General features: G+C 47.5%; 2 protein-coding genes across 2 annotated transcripts; one reads left to right on the top strand and one right to left on the bottom strand.

Annotated features, from left to right (window-relative positions):
* The first annotated feature begins 667 nt into the window (after positions 1-667).
* Positions 668-3,284, top strand: HDHD3 (haloacid dehalogenase like hydrolase domain containing 3). The gene is made up of 2 exons (XM_027869637.1): positions 668-706; positions 2,340-3,284. Exon 2 carries the CDS (start codon positions 2,344-2,346, stop codon positions 3,088-3,090), a length of 747 nt encoding a protein of 248 aa, XP_027725438.1. The 5' UTR covers positions 668-706; positions 2,340-2,343; the 3' UTR covers positions 3,091-3,284.
* Positions 3,285-5,482: 2,198 nt separating this feature from the next.
* Positions 5,483-19,708, bottom strand: BSPRY (B-box and SPRY domain containing). The gene is given in 7 exon segments (XM_027869288.1): positions 5,483-6,855; positions 7,752-7,876; positions 10,614-10,639; positions 12,441-12,671; positions 13,698-13,796; positions 19,150-19,662; positions 19,664-19,708. Coding segments are annotated over 7 exon segments (1,566 nt in total). The 3' UTR covers positions 5,483-6,328.

Raw genomic sequence — 19,708 nt, 5'->3', positions numbered from 1 at the left:
AAAACTACCTTGTATCTACCTAGTAGAGATATATAAATAAAACACAGGTATCTAGATATACATGTTATTTAATATAGCGCTAATACATAGATATATTGGGCATAATTATATAATAAATCTGCTATATATTACATGCATATCTGTATGTCATATATTATAGTTTATATATTCTATGCAGATAGTTATATTTACAGACGTATCTATATGTACGCCTACATGCTGTCTCCTCCATTAGAATGTAAGTTCCTTGAGGGCAGGGGCTGTTTTACTTCTATCTTTGTATTTCCGGCTCTTAGTGAAGTGCCCGGCACACAGAAGATATTTAACAAATATTTGTTATTGTTGTTCAACTGAATTATTGACTCAAGCCCTGAGCTCCAAAGCCAGCTCTTTACGTACGCCTGTTTCTCCAGCGGTAAACTGAGGGTGTGGGACTAAGGACCCTCTAAGGACTACTGCAGTTTAGCCCTCCTTGTTAATGCTCTGGGATTCTAGAAACACCTGCAGCCCAGCGCGCTCCCAGCCCTACCCCGCTCTGCGAGGCCGGCGTAGCGCTCTGGGAGGAAGAAGGGGGGAGGGGAGGGTGAGCGAGGCTCCGCGCCCTCCCTGCGAGCCTAGGAGTTCAGGCAGCGTCCCGCCTCCGGGGAGTTGCGCCTGCGCACTGCCAGTCTCCGCTGTGCATCAGGCTCTCCGAGCGGAGTTCTAGGTAAGATCGTGATCTTCTCGCGCCGTCCCCGGGACAATGCGAGTGCGTGGGAACCGCGCGATACTTGGGGCCGCCATTCTCCTCCAGATCGTGACTCTTCCTTCCCCCCAGCGCTGCCTGCCCTGCGGGGGTCTTTGAAGCCTCCCCTAAAGGCATCGGGACCCAGGTCCCTCCCTCCCTCCCACCCCCGCCTTGGGGCTCCCAGGTGCCCAATGCAGTTGGAAGACCTTCCCTCCCCAGCAGCAGAGCCCGAGCGGAGCCTGCAGGCCCGGCCACCCTGGCGATTGCCCCCGTGCATTCAGACCCCCCCACCCCCACCCCGGACCTCAGGAGGGGAGTGCTTTGAGATCAGAGGAGGGGTGGGAGGGAGGTCAGGTCAGCAGGACTCCCATCCTGTGGCAGCCTTTGACTCCCGAGGCTGATGTAGTGGAAGACTTCTAGCCCGGCCCCTGCCCCTCATTCATTGGGTTATCTGGAAAAAGAACCTTCCCCGGCCTTGCCTCTGTCAACCCCAAAACAGAGTTTGTAGGTTATATCCACGTTTTTTAATTTCTCTCAAGCTGGCGCCATGCCTTACAAGGGAGTTACAGTCCTGAACTGGCTCAGTTTAGGGGTTGGGTTGCCCAGTTTATATACCTTTTCAACAGGGGCTGATATCACTCCTGACAGAGGAAATGCCTATTTTATCAGACCACCCCCCAACCATACCAGACCACTCCCAGCCTTGAGTAGCTAGACAGAAGAATCTGTCTCTACCCAAGCATGGGTAGATCAAATCAGTTCTGGCTTGGGTTGGGGTTTGACCAGGATAAGACACAATGCAATCAATTATCAGTAATGTCCTTCTGAAGAACTTTGCAAGGGGCTGGGGTGGGGGGAGCTCTGCATCTCCAAGATACTGATTACTAAGAAGAATAATTTTTTCACACCTCCAATTTTCTTATCTATAAACAGAATCAATTATACTAGATGATCTATAAGGCCCCTTCCAGATTTGAGATTTTATCCTAGTCCTTTGGAAATTACACACCTGGGGCCCAGGTAACTAAATAAAGGCACTGGACTCTGCCCTTTCTGGGGGCAGATTCGTGGGGACTAGTGAAACCTAGCTGCAGATTGGGGTGTGTTTATTTATCAGGCCTCTAGGCAGAAGGCCAGGCCAGGCGAACCATTTATGAGGTTGCACCAGATAGTAATGAGTACCACCCCGTTTAACCATTATAACTAGTGGAGTGGACAGTTTCTTGGCAGTTTTATTAGCCCAAGAGATGGCCCAGCTCCCCAGGCAAAGGGTGATGAGAGCTTGTCTAGGCTACAAGAATGTTTCTAGCTATTGCTAATCCTATACCTGATTCACATACCCTTCTGATTGTTGTTAAAATACTTGGCTCTTAGATTGTTTTTTTTTTAAGCCCAAGTATCTGACAAATAATAAAAGAACTTGAATTAAGAAATTTATCCTGAGGGCCTCCCACCTACAAGAACCTGGTTTGGTAGGTCTAGCAGGGTAAAAGGGATTGGTTGGGGCAACTTCAAGAATCATTCTATTTAACCTTGGTCCCCTGGGTCCTGAGTTTGAGGAATAAAAGGCTACATTTGACTTTCTGTTCCTTGCTGGGCTTCCATCTCTTAGGCCAATGGCCCCCAGGCTGCGGCTGCTGACATGGGATGTGAAGGACACTTTGCTTCGACTCAGACTTACAGTGGGAGAAGAATACTCAGCCCAGGCTCGGGCCTATGGGCTAAAGATAGAGGCAGCAGCCCTTGAATCAGCCTTCCGTCAAGCATATAAGGCCCAGAAGCAGAAGTTCCCCAACTATGGGCTAAGCCAAGGCCTCACCTCAAGACAATGGTGGCTAGATACTGTCTTGCAGACATTCCACCTGGCAGGAGTACAAAACTCCAATATCCTCGATCCCATTGCCCACAAACTCTATGAGGACTTCTGCAGTGCTAAAACTTGGCAGATGCTGGAAGGGGCTGAATCCACTCTGCAGCAGTGCCGTGAACGGGGCCTGAGATTAGGTATCATTTCCAACTTTGACAGGAGGCTAGAGGACATCCTGGCTCACTGTGGTCTCCGGAAGCACTTCGATTTCATACTGACGTCTGAGGCAGCTGGCTGGGCCAAACCTGATCCACGAATCTTCCAACAGGCCCTTCGGCTTGCTGATATAGCGCCCACCCAGGCAGCCCACGTTGGGGACAATTACCTGAATGATTACCAGGCACCCCGGGATGTGGGCATGCACAGCTTCCTGCTGATGGGTACCAAGACCCAGGACCCCTTTCCAAGAACTGTCCCTAAGGAACACATCCTGCCTTCCCTCCCTCACCTTCTGGCTGCCCTCAACCTCCTGGAGGGTTCAGACCCAAAGCACTGAAGATTGGTGGGGAAGGTGCGGCCTGCAAGCTGAGCCTACCAGGTGGGAGAAGGCAAGGGAAATCCCAGCCAGCAGAATCCTATTATTGGAAACATTGGCTCCTTCTTCCCATGTGAGCAAAGTGGGAGCTGTTCTCCCTTCAGCCTCAATAGCAGGCGTCTGTGACTACCATAAAGTCAAATACCATAGCTAAATATTGTGACTCCTTGTTGCTTATTATAGAGCTGGAAAAGGTTTCAAAAGCAGTTATTGTTTGGTGGAAAGAACACTAGAGTTTGGAGTCAAGAGGACCTGGGTTCTAATCCCATCTCTGCCACTGTGTGACCTTGGGCAAAATACCATTTCTGGGCTTCGGTTCTCTCCTCTGACAGATGGGTGTAGAGTGAACTCGATCAGAATTTCTTAATCTTTCCTGGGTCCTGGTCCTCCTTTGGCAATCTGTTAAAAACTATGGCCCCCTTTTCAGAATGTTTTTAAATCTATAAGGAAACAAATTACATCAAAATATTTATTTTTTTTAAAAATTTATGGAAAAAAAAATTTATGGACCCCAGGTTAAGGACCCCCTGGATTAGATTTCTAAATTTAATGTAAATAATTAAAACAAATTTCTAAAGTTTCTTCCTGATCTTGGCCAACCCCATTGTAGAGAGGAAACAAGGCCCAAAAGGATGTGGGGATCCTCTAATCCAACCTCTCATTTTACAGGTGAGGAAGCTGAGATTCAGGTTACCCAAGGCCACAGAGGTATTAGATAGGAAAGCCAGGATTTGAACCTAGGTTTTCTGACTACCAATCCAAGGTCATTCACCCTACACTGCCATGTTTCATACCTTGCCTCTTACACAAAGGCTAAGTGCTGTGGGATAAGTCTTCACTCTAGGAACTTATCTTCAGCTAGGAATGTAAAACCTGGACAGCCAAGAGTTAGACCCACAGAGTACTTTGGGATTAGTAGTAAATGAGGACCAGAGCCTGGAAGCACTGTGTGTAGCAGCTCCACAGGGAAGCTCTGTGTGGGCTGGAGTGGTCAGGGAGGTGTGGGATTTGGCTAAGCAGAGACCAGGGGTGTTTGGGGTGGGGAGAGAGGAACAGGATAAGGATCAAAAGGATAGGTAGGAGTGAAAGTGGCAGATGAAGGTGACAGTGAATGCCAGGCTGAGTTTAGACTTGATCTTAGAGACAAAAGACCCACTGGGGTTTGAGTTTGGGGGTGGGAATGAACCCTACAGTTGAGAGCAGCAGGAGGAGGGTAAAGGGAGACAGATACCTTGGGGAGGGAAGGGCAGCCTGTTATTCTGGCTTGGCCACACCTGACGTCAACTTCCTGGATAGTCTGTTCAGATAGTACTGGCTTCCTGAGATTTGACTTCTTTGCTGCTGAGAACATGACTATTAACTCAGTTCTGCCAGAGGCTCCCCAGTCTTTGGAAGCCAAACATTCAGTGTGACCTATTATGCCTTGGATAGCCTAACATCCATTTCAGATGAGTGGAATGGCAGTGAGCTGTAGTGGAAAGGACACTGGACTTGGCAGTCAGGAAACCTGGGTTCAAATACCAACTGACACTAGCCATGTCATACTGGGCAAATCATTTCATCTTTTTGAGCCTCGGTTTCCTTATCTGTAAAAAGGAGATAATAAGGAAAACAGGAATAAGCCCAGGGTCACCCAGGTAGTAAGTGTCTGAGGCCAGATTTGAACTCAGGTCTTCCTAACTCCAGGCTATGTGCTCTATCCACTGCACCACCTAGCTGCCCAAACCCAAAGATAAATTAGTCTTTTGTATAACATAAAAAAAAGGCATTCTTTTGTCAAATGTAATGCCATATTGATGAAGGTTAGAAGATTTTTAAGTAGTTGAGTTTTTGCAGACCTCAGCATCCCTTCTTCCCTTCACTTCTGAAAAAGGAAACTGAGGCTAGGAATCCAATGAGGTTGCTCAAGAGCAACATGTCTAGTTAAAGGCACAACTAAAACCCAGACTTCCTGGGTCCCCGGCCCAGTGTTTTTTCCATCATGCCCTCTTCCAGCTTTGGGAAGGTAAATGTAGGTGGAGAAGGCATGCGTTTTCTAGCGCAAATAATTGTTCAACAAGCTCCCAGAAATAGGAACCCAATGGGGCAGCTAGGTGGCACAGTGGATAGAGCACCAGCCCTGGATGCAGGAGGACCTGAGTTCAAATCCGGCCTCAGACACATAACACTAGCTGTGTGACCCTGGGCAAGTTACTTAACCCCATTGCCCAACCAAAAGAAAAAAGAAAAGAAATAGGACCCTGGCTGGGGGAGGGAGGGGTGGGTTACAGTCAGGACCTGGGGGTCCTCAGTAACCAGCAAAGGACAGGGACAGAAAAAACCAGCAATTTGATTGTTTTTTCAAAACCTTTTAATAATTTAAATATTCCCCACAGCCAGGCACCTCCTCAGGAGCCTGCCCTGCCATCAGGCATCCCTGCTTCCTCTCCTTCCCCTCTCAAGCTCCTTATTCATGTGCCCAACCCCTCGCCTTAGAGAACGGGTACCGCTGAGTCATGAGGAGGTGGAAGACATCAGTCAGGCCGGGTTAGAGGAAAGCCAGCAGCTCTCAGCAGGACTGGCCCAGAACTCCAGCTAAAGTTAGCACCTGGTAGGAGAGCCTACCCAACTGAGCCTAAGATGTAGGGGTCTGAGAAGTACCCTGCATCCAGAAGGCGAGAGAGTGGACCCTGGTGAGTCCCTGAACAGAAGAAAAGGGGTTATAAACACAGGCCTGGCAGTCACAAGCCGTCACTGCCAGGGGAACCAGAAACCGTAATTGCCATCGCCAATGTGAGAGCTAATAAATCACCTCGGCTCATCTACCCCTACAGATGAGGAGATTGATGCCTAAAGAGATCAAACAACTTGTTCAGCTTCTCACAATGAGTCAGTGACACAGTGGAGACCAGAACCCAGGCATCTGACTGCTTGTCCAGTTCTCTTTCCACTACTTCCCTTTATCACCTTTCCTTGTCCTCCTATATCAGGTACTTTAAGAATGGATGCTAGGGAAAAGAGACCTGTGGCACACTGGGGTGAGGGCGGGCTCCTCACCACACCCAAGTACCTGGAAGGTAGGACCACCTCAGCTCCATCTTCCCACCACTATCTGCCCTCAGGTGATGGCTAATGGGCATGCACAATGGGAAAACCTGGTACCACGATGTTGAGGGTGGGTTGGGGGAGAGAACCCTTTAAATATTGTGAGAGCAGCCCATCACTGAACAATGGAGATGTTCTGGTCAGCCACAGCAAAGACGGGGAAGATAGGGCCCTCAAACTGGATGTGGTGGGAACACAAGAGGGCACCTGAGCTGGGCTCATAGAACAACAGCTCACCCGCTGCCAAGTCCAACAACACCCCAATGCGGTCTGGACAGCGCAACAGGGCCAAAGGCTGGTGCTGGCCACAGTGCAGGAACCGAAATTCCTGGTCATAGCGGGAGAACACCCAGGAGAAAGCATTGTAGCCAAGGCGGGTATCATTGCCAGAACCCTTTCGAGGCAGCTGACTGGAGGACACTCCCACCTTATAAGCACAGCTGTTCTCCACATTCACCATCCATGCATGAAGCCCACCCTGGAAGGAGGTTGAAGCCAGGGCATTGGGCCAGTGGTCAAAGCGTTCTGGGCCATCGGCATAGGCCTTGGACTTCTTGGGGTTGAAAGTAAGGGTCCTCCTATCCTCTGACAGCTGGAGAAAGGGACTGATGGTCCTTTCATCCACACGAATGTCTTCAGTACCTGTTGGAAATGTAGTTTTTAAGGAAAATTCCCAGGCTCTGAGTTCCCCATTCCTAACCAACTCCCAAACGAGAGTTCCCATCTGAGCCTGAAGGTTCTTCAGAAACTCAGTAGTAAAGATACCCTACATTTAACTGTCATCTGATCCTCCCAACAACCCTGTGAGGTAGACAGGACAGTTGTTATTATTACCTATACATATATTATTTTAATTACTTATATGTATATCTCCCCTGACAGAATATAAGCTCTTTGAGGGCAAATCTGTTTTGTTTTTTACTTTGCACCCCCAGTGCTTAGCATAGTACCTAGAACCAAGTAGGGGGCATAATAAATGTTTATTGACTGATCAATCCCCATTTTACAAATGGGGAAACCAAGGCCTAAGAGGTGATGTTGCTCAACTGAAGGCACAGAGCCAGGGAGTGGGAGAGCCAAGACTAGGGCCCAGGTTTTATGATTCCCAGTCTATGGTGGTTCTCACTAGACTACCTGATTTAGGCACAGTCCTCTATCAAAATGCTGGTACTCTATGAAGAAATAATATTAAATCTGTCAGCATATAACTCCTTAAGGTATATTAATTTATCCTGTCTTGTGCATTGACACTTTTCAAGACCAAGGCCTACAGAAGCAAAGAGTTAGTAGAAGAATGGATAGGTCCAGACCAGGGATAGTGTCAGCAGAGGGCCCCAACACAAAAGATGAGGAAGAATGTAGTTGTATGGGAAGGACTATTTATATATCCAACCTCTGCCAGCCCTGTAGGTTTGCAAACCCTGAAAGCCAAGCCCCCCGGCAAGTCAGCCACAAAATCCTCCTTAACATATTAACCATAGAACACACTGATTTCTATTAATGGTTCTGAGCCCATCTAACTGGGGCAAAATCCTGACCTGAGAGGCAGCAGAGAACGGCTGATGCCCAAAGCTGGGTTAGTAATGGGCTCCGCACACATTTCTGATTAAAATTTAACTTCTCAGATTCCTGGGGATCCAAGATTCCCTCAGCTTCCTCAGTCCTAATGGAAGAAAATACACAAGGTCACTCTACAAATTCCAGAATGTTCTACAAAGGACAAAGGGCCTGAAACATATAAGAAAAAAAAAAAAAAAGAAAAAGGAAGCAGGCACTACAAGGCCCTCCAAGGCAAAGAGGGATCCTCAAATCACTCATCCATGGAAGAGATCCTCAGGGGATCACCATCACCATTACCAGATCCCTGAGGAGTTCAAAGGAGGGAAGGAAGGAATAGGAAACTTCCTTTACCAGTTCTAGTATCATTAGGGGAACCCCAGTGATATAGCCTCAGACCTCACAACATCCACCTACTTGGTATAACTTCATAGGTCTTGAGAATCCCTGCTCCAGACCTATGATTTCATCAGGCTAAGGTGCTCAGGGTGTGCAACCCACTCTACCAATATATATGTACACACAGGTGCTAGTGCTACCTAAAATATGTCTTGCTACCATTAATGGTTACAATGCCAACAGGGAGAGGATGTGAAATATGAGATTAGATATGAGATCTTTATAACTTGGTACATGTTAGTTTATGCAGATCACTTTTCTTGACTAGCTGAAATTAATGAATTATATGAATAGGAGATTTGAAGATGTTTATAGATAAGGGGGAAGTGGGGAAAGAACTTGGAAGCAAAGGATGGAAGTGATCTCAGACTCTCCCTTATTGTTTTTGTTCAAGGTGCACTCCCCATTGAAGTGGACTTTGGATTATTTCATAGGCCTTTGCCCCACACCATATTGCCATCCTGGAACTATAGGAACAATCAATACCGACAGCCTCCTTGCCCAATTTTTATAACCCCCTTCACCAATTCCAGGTGATTCCAGGCTACAGATCATTGCACCTAAGTAAAGAGCCTACCACTTGTCTGAAGAAGTGATCTTTCAGAGAAATAACTTGATGCAATAGATAAAACACTGGACTTGGTATCTGGAAAGAAGTGAGTTTGAATCCCACCTCCAACACTAACCAGCTGAGAGACCCTTGGCAAGCCACTTAACCTGAGTCTCAGTTTTCTCATCTATAAAATGGGGGATGGGAGGGGCATGCAGTGAGAAAGGACTCAATGATGCTCCTAAGTCTATGAACTCAAATTTCTTATAGGCCTTTCTTTGGATTCCTCCTTTACATTTCCATTCTAATTTGTATTCTAAATTATAAACTCCTGGGATTTCATTTCATATCTTTCTATCCCCAACACTACTAAAACAGTGTCTTGCACATAGCTGGTGCCTTGTGAAAGTCTGTTGCATTAATTAGGGTCACCCTAGCTTTTAAGAGGCCTCAAGGTTTAATGGTGATAGCTCAAATAGCCTGGAAGAGATTGATTTCAAAAAGACAATCACACATGGGAAAATGAAGACACCAAAGAGAAATAAAGCAACAAGAGCCCTAGATAAGAGCAAAGCTAGCTTTCCTGCTGAGTCTCTGGCCAACAAAGCCTCTTTGTAGGAAAGACAAGAGAGGAACTGTCTCCTCCTGACCGTGCTGCATCTCCAATGAGCTGCCCATCCTGGGCAGGGCCCTCCAGTTCAGGGTGGGGGCAGGGATAGATCCTTCATTCAAATCCCTTTCAGAGCCCACAACCCTTCAGGAGAGAAGCTTTCACTCCAGACTGATGCAGTCCTAGAGGAGAAGGGTGGGTACTAGACACAGCAGGGGGCTAATATGTTTAGCTTGGGTGGGTGGGGGAGGGCAATAATTCAGATAGCTGGACATGTCACAGTTTCAAGGTCACAGCCCAGACCTGTCAGGGAATGAGAGACATCAGCTTATCCTCCTCCACCTCCCCTCAGCAGATGACACTTCTCAGTTTGACAGGCAAGTTTCCAGCAAGTCACTTGCTGTTCCACACCTTCACCCAATAGATGACATTGAGGCATCAGAAGTAAGTATCCAGATTCAAACTGGCAGCCGTTGTGGGGAAAGTACCTGAGTTTCTCAGCCTAGTCCTAACAACCCATGTGTGAAACAGCCCAAGGACGCAAGGAGAATGCCAAGGGTAAGGGACACATAGATACTTAGTCCCATGTCTTTGGCTGGGCCCCCAGAGCTCAAAATCATCATCCTATACTATAAACTTCTACTTCGGTTATGCCTAGAATCCTTAAGCTGAAAAGCAAGTATCTCCCAAGCAACAACAGGAGTCTTGAACTAAGAGTGTGGAAAAAGAGCCAAGGACAATTTTAGCCCCAGAGAAGAGATTGGGGAGCACCTTCCTCCTCCCCTCCTTATAACAGAAAGGTGGGGGGAACTATAGAATATTGTATACATGATCAGATGTGGTCTTTGTTACAAGAGGGTTCATTTGGTAGTGAATTTGATTAGTGGGTGGGGTGGTTCCCTATCTGAGAATGACTCTAAAGTAAAAACAAAACTTATTTAAGCACGGCTGTCCTAAAACCAGTAACCTCAAGGAGCAATCTCACAGCATTTGAGAACTAGAGACCACAATGGATCATTTAGTCTGACATTTATCTCATAGTTTCATAGGATTAGGAACTAGAAAGGACCTTGGGGTTCCTTTAGTTCATTTACCCATTATATAGAAAGGAAAACTGAGGCTGCCAAAAAAGTGATTTACCCAGTATAATACATGGTAGTTACAAAGCCAGAGACTAGAATCTGGATCTCGTACTAGTCATTCTTCCTGTTATACATACTGACCCACACTGACCTGCCTGGCTCCAGGTTTACATAGGCTCTGGGAAACAAATCACTGACTCACCTCTCAAAAATCTCCCGCTCTGATTGCTGTAAAGAGAAAAAGCATTTAGCAAGTTAGATATTTTTCTTGACATTGAAAAGCCTGCCTTTTGTCATGAACTAGATATATTAAACCCAGTTTGGGGCAAGAAAGAAATGAGTGATCCTGCTCCTTGCCTAAAACATTTGCCTGTCAATTGTCACAGAACTCAGACCTCAGAAGCAACCTTGACAAGGACACCAGAAAGTAGCAGGTCCCAGGGGAGGACTGCAGTGTCCTTTAACCCTTGCTTCTGGATGTAGTGGTCAAATGGACCTCTAATGACCTACTGTTACCTACAGTATAAGATTTTATTCTTCATAATCTGGCTCCAGCCTTCTCTCTTTCTATTCTCCTAAAGGAACAAACCCCCTCTGCTCTAGACAAACTGGTCAGCTCACCATCCCCCAAACACACTTTGCCCTTTACTACCTACAGGCCTGTGTCCAGGCTGCTCTCCCCCCACCCCACCCCAAATGCCCTTCCCACTCCTCTCCACATACTGACTCCTACCCATCCCTGAAGTCCCACTTCTTCCAGGCATTTTCTTCCCACCACCTCCCCTTCCCCCAGCCCAGTGATCTCATCCTTCTCTCAACTCCTACAAGACTCACTGTCTGTACCCACTTGCACTACATAATGTGTATTGCCCTGTATTATTCATTCTCTTTCCCTGTAGTTAGTTTCACCAACTTAACTAAGCTCTTCCAGGCCAGAGATTGTGTTTTGCACGTCTCCTACCCTTTCAAGCCCAGCTCAGTGGATTACTGTTCCAAGAATCTTTCCCTAATTCCCTTGATCAACAGCATTCTCTCTCGAAACTCACCAAACTTTTTGTTTTGCGTCTCCTGGGCAATCATCAAATAATTTGGGGTTTTAGTCATCTTAGTGTCTTATCATTCTAATGAATGGTAAGCTCCAAGAGCACAGGAACTGGTTTTTAACTTTATTTCTCCTCTAGGACCAAAGTTTGTAGAATGAATAAACAGATCTCTATCCCCCACAGCACCAGAAGAATCCCATAAACTTGGAAGACTCTCATTCATATTTGTTTACTGAATGATTGTATCAACTAACTAATGGAGATATTTCCCAAACTTTCAAATCCTGATTCGAAGCAGCACAAGTCAGATGCCTTCATTGCTGCCCCTTCCTTAGTCCATACTTCAGGGCAGGAGATCCCCCTGTTATGTTTTCCCTCTAAGGCTCATGTCTAAATGAGTTTTACTCATTCTTGGTCCTTTCTTTCTTCCTCCCACTGGAACCTTCCAGAAGGAAAAAAAGTGAGGTGGAAAGTTCTTAGCCATATTCCTTTCTTCAGAAGAAAAGGGTAGGCATGTATCCACACACTGCCAGAAAAAAAAAATGACAGTTGCCCCCTGCAGTAGTCCCAACTAAAGACTTAAAAACCTGGTCAAGAAAATAAAACTAGGGGGAAAAAATGCTTTTCTGAATGGTTTAAAAAGAGATGAGGGTGGTAGAGGGGAGAAATCAGGGGCCTTGAGTAGACAAACTAATAAACACAAAGCTTTCTCCAATTTTTTTGGGGGGTGAGGCAATTGGGGTTAAGTGACTTGCCTAGGGTCACATAGCTAGTGTCCAATGTCTGAGGCTGTCTCCAAAATTTTCGAGCTTTTTTCTGAGCCTTTATCTTATTGATTCTCATTCTTGTATATAGCACAGTACTTGGCACTTAGTACTTAATAAATGCTTTTTCTTTCATTCTTCCCCCTAAATAAACTGAAGGACACCTGCATCACAACCCCCCATTTCACCCGTGCCCCCACCTGACCCCCAGCCCTAGCTTACAATAAGGCTGTGGTCATCGAGATAAGTGAGCATGCCCACTAGCTTGGCACGGATGGTGCCAAGCTTCTGTAAGGCCTCGGTCCAATGGGACCGCTGGGTCAGAATGCTCTGGTGGGCTCGCTCCTCCTCCGCGTGCACCTGCTCCAGCAGCCGCTGTTCCTCGCTCTCACATACATTCCGAACCAGACTCAGCCGCTGGATCACCACCTCACGGGCTCCACTGGCCATGGTCTGGCGAGGACGGAGCAGAAAAGAAGTCAAGGAGAGTATTCTCAAATCCCAGAGGATTCCCAGTAAGTCAAGGGCAGAAAGACTGGTTGTCAGCTCAGTCTACTACAGTACAAAGAAAGTCGGGATTCTGGCCCTACTTCTGCAGCTAACTCACCTGCTCCTGGGCATCCTTCCTCCCCACTCCTTTCCACTTCCCCTTAATGCACTGTCTTCCTCCATTAGAATGTAAGCTTCTCAAGGGCTGTCTGAGGTATCCCCAGCATTTAATAAATGCTGTATTTATTGAACTCATAATGTAACCACAGACAAATCGCATCCCCTCTCTGGGCCTCAGTTTCCTCATCTATAAATGCAGGGGGTTGGACTTCAGCTTTTCTAGAGTCCCTTCATGTTCTAACATTCTGTGTTCTAAGGTTCCTTCCCCTTCTAACATCCAGTGATTCTACTCTCTGTTGCCTTACAAGACTACCTTTAGAAGGGGAAAGAGAGCAGAGTATGGCTGTCTCATTGACAACTTGTTCTTACTAATGGGGATGCAATTCAGAGAGCATAACCTACAGCCAACCTTCACACAGTGAATAAGGTAAAAAAAGAGGAAGTGATTTTGCGGGGCACATGCAATAAAAAAGGGTTTGTAGGGAAGAGGCATTAGAAAAATGCCTGAGTCTGGGGGAATTATCTGTGATTTCCAATTATTCATGCTTTTAATATCTGAAACCCTGTCATCAAGATAATTAAAAACAGGGTGTTTTACAGCCACTGACTCTTGACCCCTGTATGGAACTAGAGGCTGGACTCCTCTAACAGATGGGAAAGAAAGCCAAGGCTCAGAGATGGCAGGAAGGAAGTAATCCTTCCCAGGACATCCAGATCTGCTCAGTAGCAATGGAGCCAGGCACCTACATTAGGGCGACAGCGAAGAGAAGCCCAGGGGCTTGGGCTTCTCGTGGCCAGAGAAGCCAGGATCTGGGCCCAGGATCTGGGTCTCCTCCTGGGAACGGGGTCAAGGAATGAGAGGGAAGTTACCGCTGCGTTTTGGTTTTTCCGAGGCAAGACTTCAGCCATGTATTTGGTGATGCCGGCACTCTGTAGCTGCAGCTTCTCACAATGATCCACTATTTTGTTCTGAAAAAAGAGGCAACAGCTAGGGTCTAGGCAAAGACTTTCACAAGGCCTGTGTTTATTAAACCCTTACTTAGAAGACAGCCTTGATTTGGCCCCATCTTCTCCCTACTCCCTCTCCTTTCTTTAATCCTTTCTACCTGCAGCACATCCACCAAATGAAATCTATCCCTTTAGTTCAGAGCAGTGATCTCTGTTGAAATGCCAATCGACAAAGGAAATGAGGCTCTGAGCCCTGGAGGAGTGGAGGGCAGGAGGGAGGACTGGAAGATGCTGAAGGACTTTGGCCTCTTCCCAATCAGTTTTGCCAAGACCTGTGCCTAGCACCTTCTATGATGAGTGCTGTGGTGGGTCCCAAAGTAAAAGATACTGTTTGCCCTTAAGGAACTTACAATCTAGTCATGGAAAAAACAGAAACTCCCAAGCCCTTCACAATCCAGCTCCAACCAGTCTTTGCAGGCTAGTTCCACATTCCTCCCCATCACACACTATTTTCCTTTTAAACCAGCTTACTGGCTGTTGCTCATATATGACATTCCATTTCCTTCCCAGGTACCTTTGCACAGGCTGCCCACTCCTGGCATGGAAGGCACTCCTCTTTTGTTCCTACCTCTAGAGAGGCCTAAGCACCCTTCAAGTCTCAGCTCAAGTGATACCCCTTAGAAAAAGCCTTTCCCAGATCAGCACCCCCAGTTGAGAGCACTTAGGTGGAGCAGTGCATAGAGTACAGAGCCTAGAGTCAGGAAGATCTGAGTTTAAATCTGACCTCAGCCTGTGTAACCCTGTTTGCCTCAGTTTCCTCATCCGTAAAATGAGCAGGAGAAGAAAATGACAAACCACTCCAGCATCTTTGCCAAGAAAAGCCTAATGACTGAAAAGACTGAACAACTCCCAAATGAATTGTTAAAATACATTTATGTCTTTTTGTGTCCCCACCCAACATTAACAACAACAACAAAAGTAAACTTCTTACGGCTAGGGTGGTTTTTATTTTTGTCTACAGATTCTCCGTACTTACATCAATTAGGTGCTTAATAATAATAACAGGCAGCAGGCCCAAAATAAAAGTTTATCCCCCTTCCCCATCCTTAGAACTGAAAGGAAGACCAATACAAGATGGAGAATTGCCCAAGGCAGGATATGAAGACAAGAGACGAGGAAGAGATGTGAGATGGTCAAGATCACTATCTAGATGTAGGGCAGAAGAGATTAGACTTCAGTTTCTGTGGCTCCAGGGGGAAAAGTGGAGGGAATCAGATTTTAGCTCAACAACAGATCTGTCCAAAAAGAAGGAGCAGGAAGGAAGAAAGATTCCTGTCATCCATTGGAAACATCTGTGCTGAAGCTGAGTGACCTTCTGTCAGTGAAGCTGTTCCTCTAACAGATCAGATTTTGCCTTATCTTGGGAGGGGGATCTGGTAGGCCTCCAAGCCACTTCCCGGCTGCCTGTGCTACAGCCATCACCACCACCTCCCCACGGTGACCCAGACCCAGCTCTTGGGGCCTAGCCTCGATTAGGTCGAGTCATCTTTTGCCTTACATGGTGGGGGCCCAGCCTCCCCACGACTTCCCCACTGGCCCACTCCAAACACCTACCTCTCTGTCCCCTTCTCAGCTCCCTTTATGTATAGTATTCCTCTATCAGAATGTAAATTCCTTGAGGCCAGCAATTCTTGCTTGCTTATATTTGTATTTTAGCACAAGGTAAGCATTTAATAAATACATGCTCTATCTGCCTATACATATATAGATATATCCATCCGGCCCATACTCAGACAACCACGACTCCTTAGTCCCTTCCCTGGACGATGCTAGTTGCCAATGCAAGTTGGACTACTAACTATTCCCAGATTTCTTGTCCCACCAATGTTCATTAATGCATTCCCTCCTCACCACCAATCATTGAACAATTTTCTCTTCCTTCAAGGCCCAATTCAGACAGAACTCCTCCAGAGACACTATCAAACTTCACTTGACCTCCTCAATTAAAAGTGATTTTCTCCCTCCTTTCCCATTTTGATTGTTGTGGCTGAGTTGGTCCAGTCGGGTCCAACTCTTCATGACAGCATCTTGGGGTTTTCTTGGCAGAGATACTAGAGTGGTTGGCCATTTCCTTCTCCAGCTCATTTTACAGATGAGAAACTGAGGCAAACAGGGTGAAGTGACTTGCCCAGGGTCACACAGCTTCTAAGTGTCTGAAGTCAGATTTGAACTCATAAATGACTCTTCCTGGTTTCAAGCCGAAGTGCTCTACCCAATGTACTGCCGAGCTGCCCATACCCATTTTGATTAGGCCTCCCCTTTACAACCTATAAGGGGGAGGCCATTTTGATTAAGCCTCCCCTTTACACTAATCACTTTCTGGGTTGTATCACACTTACCTAAATATGTCTGCTCCAAAGTTCCTCTCCCCCTCCTCTGCTATTAAACTGTAAACTCCTAGGTCAGAGACTTGCTTTTCCTCTCCCTAAATCTTTGAAACTCAATAGCACAGGGATCTTGCGACATATTAGATAATTGATAAATTTTTGTCCAATTGAACTAAATTAACTGCCATTAAGTGAAGTGGATAGGCATTTGCCAATTGAAGGGGGGAAGGAAATCCAATAATGTAATGGAATATTATTGTGCCAATGAATATGGAGAATTCAGAGAAAATTAAGAAAACTGGTATAAACTGATGCAAAGAAAATAGGACCAGAAGAACAAATTATACAATGACCCAATGACCACAACAATGTAAAAAACCCTGAAAGGCTTAAGAACTCTAATCAACACAGTGACAAACTCTAATCAACACAGTGACAAATTGTGAGTTTGGAGGACTAACATAGAAAGTATGCTTCCTATATCTCCAGAATAGGGGTTCCTGACGCCCTCCCCAGAGTCCATGAACTTGGATGGGAAAAAAAAAAATTCATCCTTATCTTCACCAAATGTTGATTTTCTTTGTAATCCTATGTATTTTATTTTGTGCATTTAAAAATATTATTCTGAGGAGGGGTCCATAGGCTTCACCAGACTGCCAAAGGAGTTCGTGACACACAAGTGCCTTGGAGTGGGTGAGGGGACTTCAGGGACCCTGACCTCTGACTAAATCAATGTCCGAAGGACTTGTCCTGGAGAAGGGAAAAGAGGTTTGTTTTGCTTGGCCCCAGAGAGCAGAATGACGATCAATATGGGGCTAGGGAGGAATTCTGAGAGAGATAACTGCAAAAGGAAAAACTTCCTATCAATTATTAAATTAACAGCTCACACTGATGTAAGCCCTTTAAGATTGCTGAAGCACCTTCCTCAGGACAACCCTGTGTTGGTGTGATTGTAAGGGGAATGAGCTGCCTCCAGAGGAGTGAGCTCCTCAACTTTGGAGGTCTTCCCAGCAGAGGCTGAATGATATGGTGGAAGGTCTGAGGCCCCTTCCAGATTCCATGCAATCCTCCATCACTAGCCCAGGAGCTGTTTGAGCAAGAACTTAACCTAAGCCTCCAGAGCCTGGCCCCTATGCCTTAGGCTGGACTTAGGGGTACAGAAGAAAAACACTTAGCCAAACTAAGGAAATCCCCAGAGGTTAGGAAACAGTTTCAAATGAGCTAAGGGGTGAATGCCAGAGGCTAATTTCTGATGCCATCTACACACTTTGGGGTCCCCCTTTCAGTTTCTATGGCATCTAGTGGGTGGAAAAGGGAACCAAAAAAACCCTTTTCAGGGTTTATTTTCCAGATCCAGTCTGAAGGGGCCTCCTTAATGCCCCAGCCACTCAGAGACCTGAGAGGACCAGCCAGAAAGATTTACCTTGACCCAGATACCTGTTGTGGTCTTATAAAGCTAATAAAGGAAGGGATTAAAAAAGTAGTCTCCCTCCAGATCCTTCAAACTTCTCACTGACCTTATTATAACCAAGCTGGTGGCTGTCCCTAAAAGGGTAGGAGGGGCCCAGTACCAATTACACTCTGCCCTACCTGAGTTTATCCAGGTGAAATCTAGTTAAAACCAACAGGCAGGGCAGCCAAGAAAGGATAAAGAAGTCTCCAAAGGCAACAGGAAATCTCTTTGCATTATACCACCCTGAGGTTTCAATGTGGAAATGGGGCAGTGGAAGAGTCACCTCAGCCCCACCCCGGCTGCCCACCCACCTTGGGGAAGAGTCACCTCAGCTCTGAACCTCCTTTTCTTCATGTATAAAATTGGAGGATTGGTCTTCTCTAGATTCAACTCAATAAACATTTATTAAGCACAGTGCCCAGGTAGGCCCTAGGGATATAAAAAGAGGTAAAAGACAGTCCCTGCCCTCAGGAAGCTTACAATTAACAGGCAAGACAACTTGCAAACAAATATATACAAACAAGCTATATATAGGAAAAATAGGACAAAATTAAGAGAGAAAGCACTGGGATTAAGAGGGGTTAGAGGAGGCTTCTCTGTAGAAGGTGGAATTTTAGTTGGAACTTAAAGGAAGCAGGCATAGTAGATAGTGTGTCAGGGCCTGGAGTCAGGAAGACTCCTCTTCCTGAATTCAAATCTAGTCTCAGACACTTAGCTGTGTGACCCTGGGCAAGTCACTTAATCTTGTTTGCCTCAGTTTCCTATCTGTAAAAAGAGCTGGAGAAGGAAATTGCAAACTAATCAAGTATCTTTGCCAAGAAAACCCTCAATGGGGTCATGAAGAGTCAGATAAAATTGAACAATAAAGAAAGATGATTTCTAAATTCCTTTCCAACCGGGGATAATTCTATCTCTACGTGAAAGTGACGAACAGTTTTTGCTTCGAGTGGTGCGGCAAGTGTATCAGCCTCAGGTCCTTCTTAGCATCACTTGGAAGAACTTTCCCTGCTGCCTCCCTGAGCCCAGGCTGACCAACAGCAGCTCCGACAAAGCTAGTGGCCCAACTGCTCTGCCCCCATCCCCCCCCATTCCCCCCACACTATTCCCTACCTAGCCCTCTCCAGTTACTTGCCTCTCTCAGCTAGCTGCCCAGTCCAGCCTCTGCCCGCGCCCAGGCCTTCTACTACACCTCTGCCCAACCCCCAGCATCTCCCCGCCCCGAGCACTCACAGACGTCCCTTTCCCAGCTCCGGCCGGGGGCAGAAAATGTAGGAGACGGACACCCACTGGGCTGGGAGCGGTGGGGAGCACGAGCTGGGGGACCGGCCCGGCCGCACACTCAGCCTGTCCACCTGCCCCGATGCTCACTCGAGCCTTCTCCACCTGCTCCTGGGGCTCCCCGCGCCCCGCAGCAGCACGTCTCCGGTCTCCGTCTCCAGGGTGGCCAGGCTGGCCGGCCGGACTGCGGAGCGCCCACCCCGGGGGTTCTCCCACGCACTGCCCCATTCCTCCCCTCGCGCCCCGACGCGCTCACCCGCAGCTCCTCCGCCCGCTCCTCGGCCCTCCGGACGTGGTGCTCGCGGCACGGGCCCCCCGGCCCCCAGCAGCCGGCGCACACGAGCCGCCGCTCGGCGCCGCAGAACCATTTCAGCTCCTGGGCGTGCACCGGGCAGCGCGGCGCCGGCTCCGCAGGGTGCCCGGGCTCCAGGTCCGGCTCCTTCTGGGACATGACTCCTGCAGCCACTCCGACGACTCCACCTGTCTCAGGTGGCGAGGGCGGAGGGAGGGCGGAGGGAGGGCGGGGCCCGGGCCTGGCGCCCACGGCCCGCCCCGTCCTACGGCCCAGCCTCGGGACCGCCCCATTCTCCCCCGGCTGCGGGATTCGGGCCGAGCGAGTGGCACTAGGAGCTGGCCGGCTGGCCCCGCCCCGCCCCGCCCCGGCTGCCCACCCACCTTGGGGAAAAGTCCCACTCTGGCTCCTTTCTTCCCCCCGGCTGGTTGTGGCTCCAAGCCCTCCACCCCTGGGTACCCCCACTGCTGCGGACCCACTGCCAATAAGCGATCTTCCTGATCCCTGAAAGCCAATTTATCAT

This window comes from Vombatus ursinus, unplaced genomic scaffold, assembly GCF_900497805.2.
Source record: "Vombatus ursinus unplaced genomic scaffold, bare-nosed wombat genome assembly UNPS02014793.1, whole genome shotgun sequence".
Taxonomy (NCBI): domain Eukaryota; kingdom Metazoa; phylum Chordata; class Mammalia; order Diprotodontia; family Vombatidae; genus Vombatus; species Vombatus ursinus.
The sequence above is the reverse complement of the archived record's forward strand: the minus strand, read 5'-3'. Positions and strand labels throughout refer to the sequence as shown.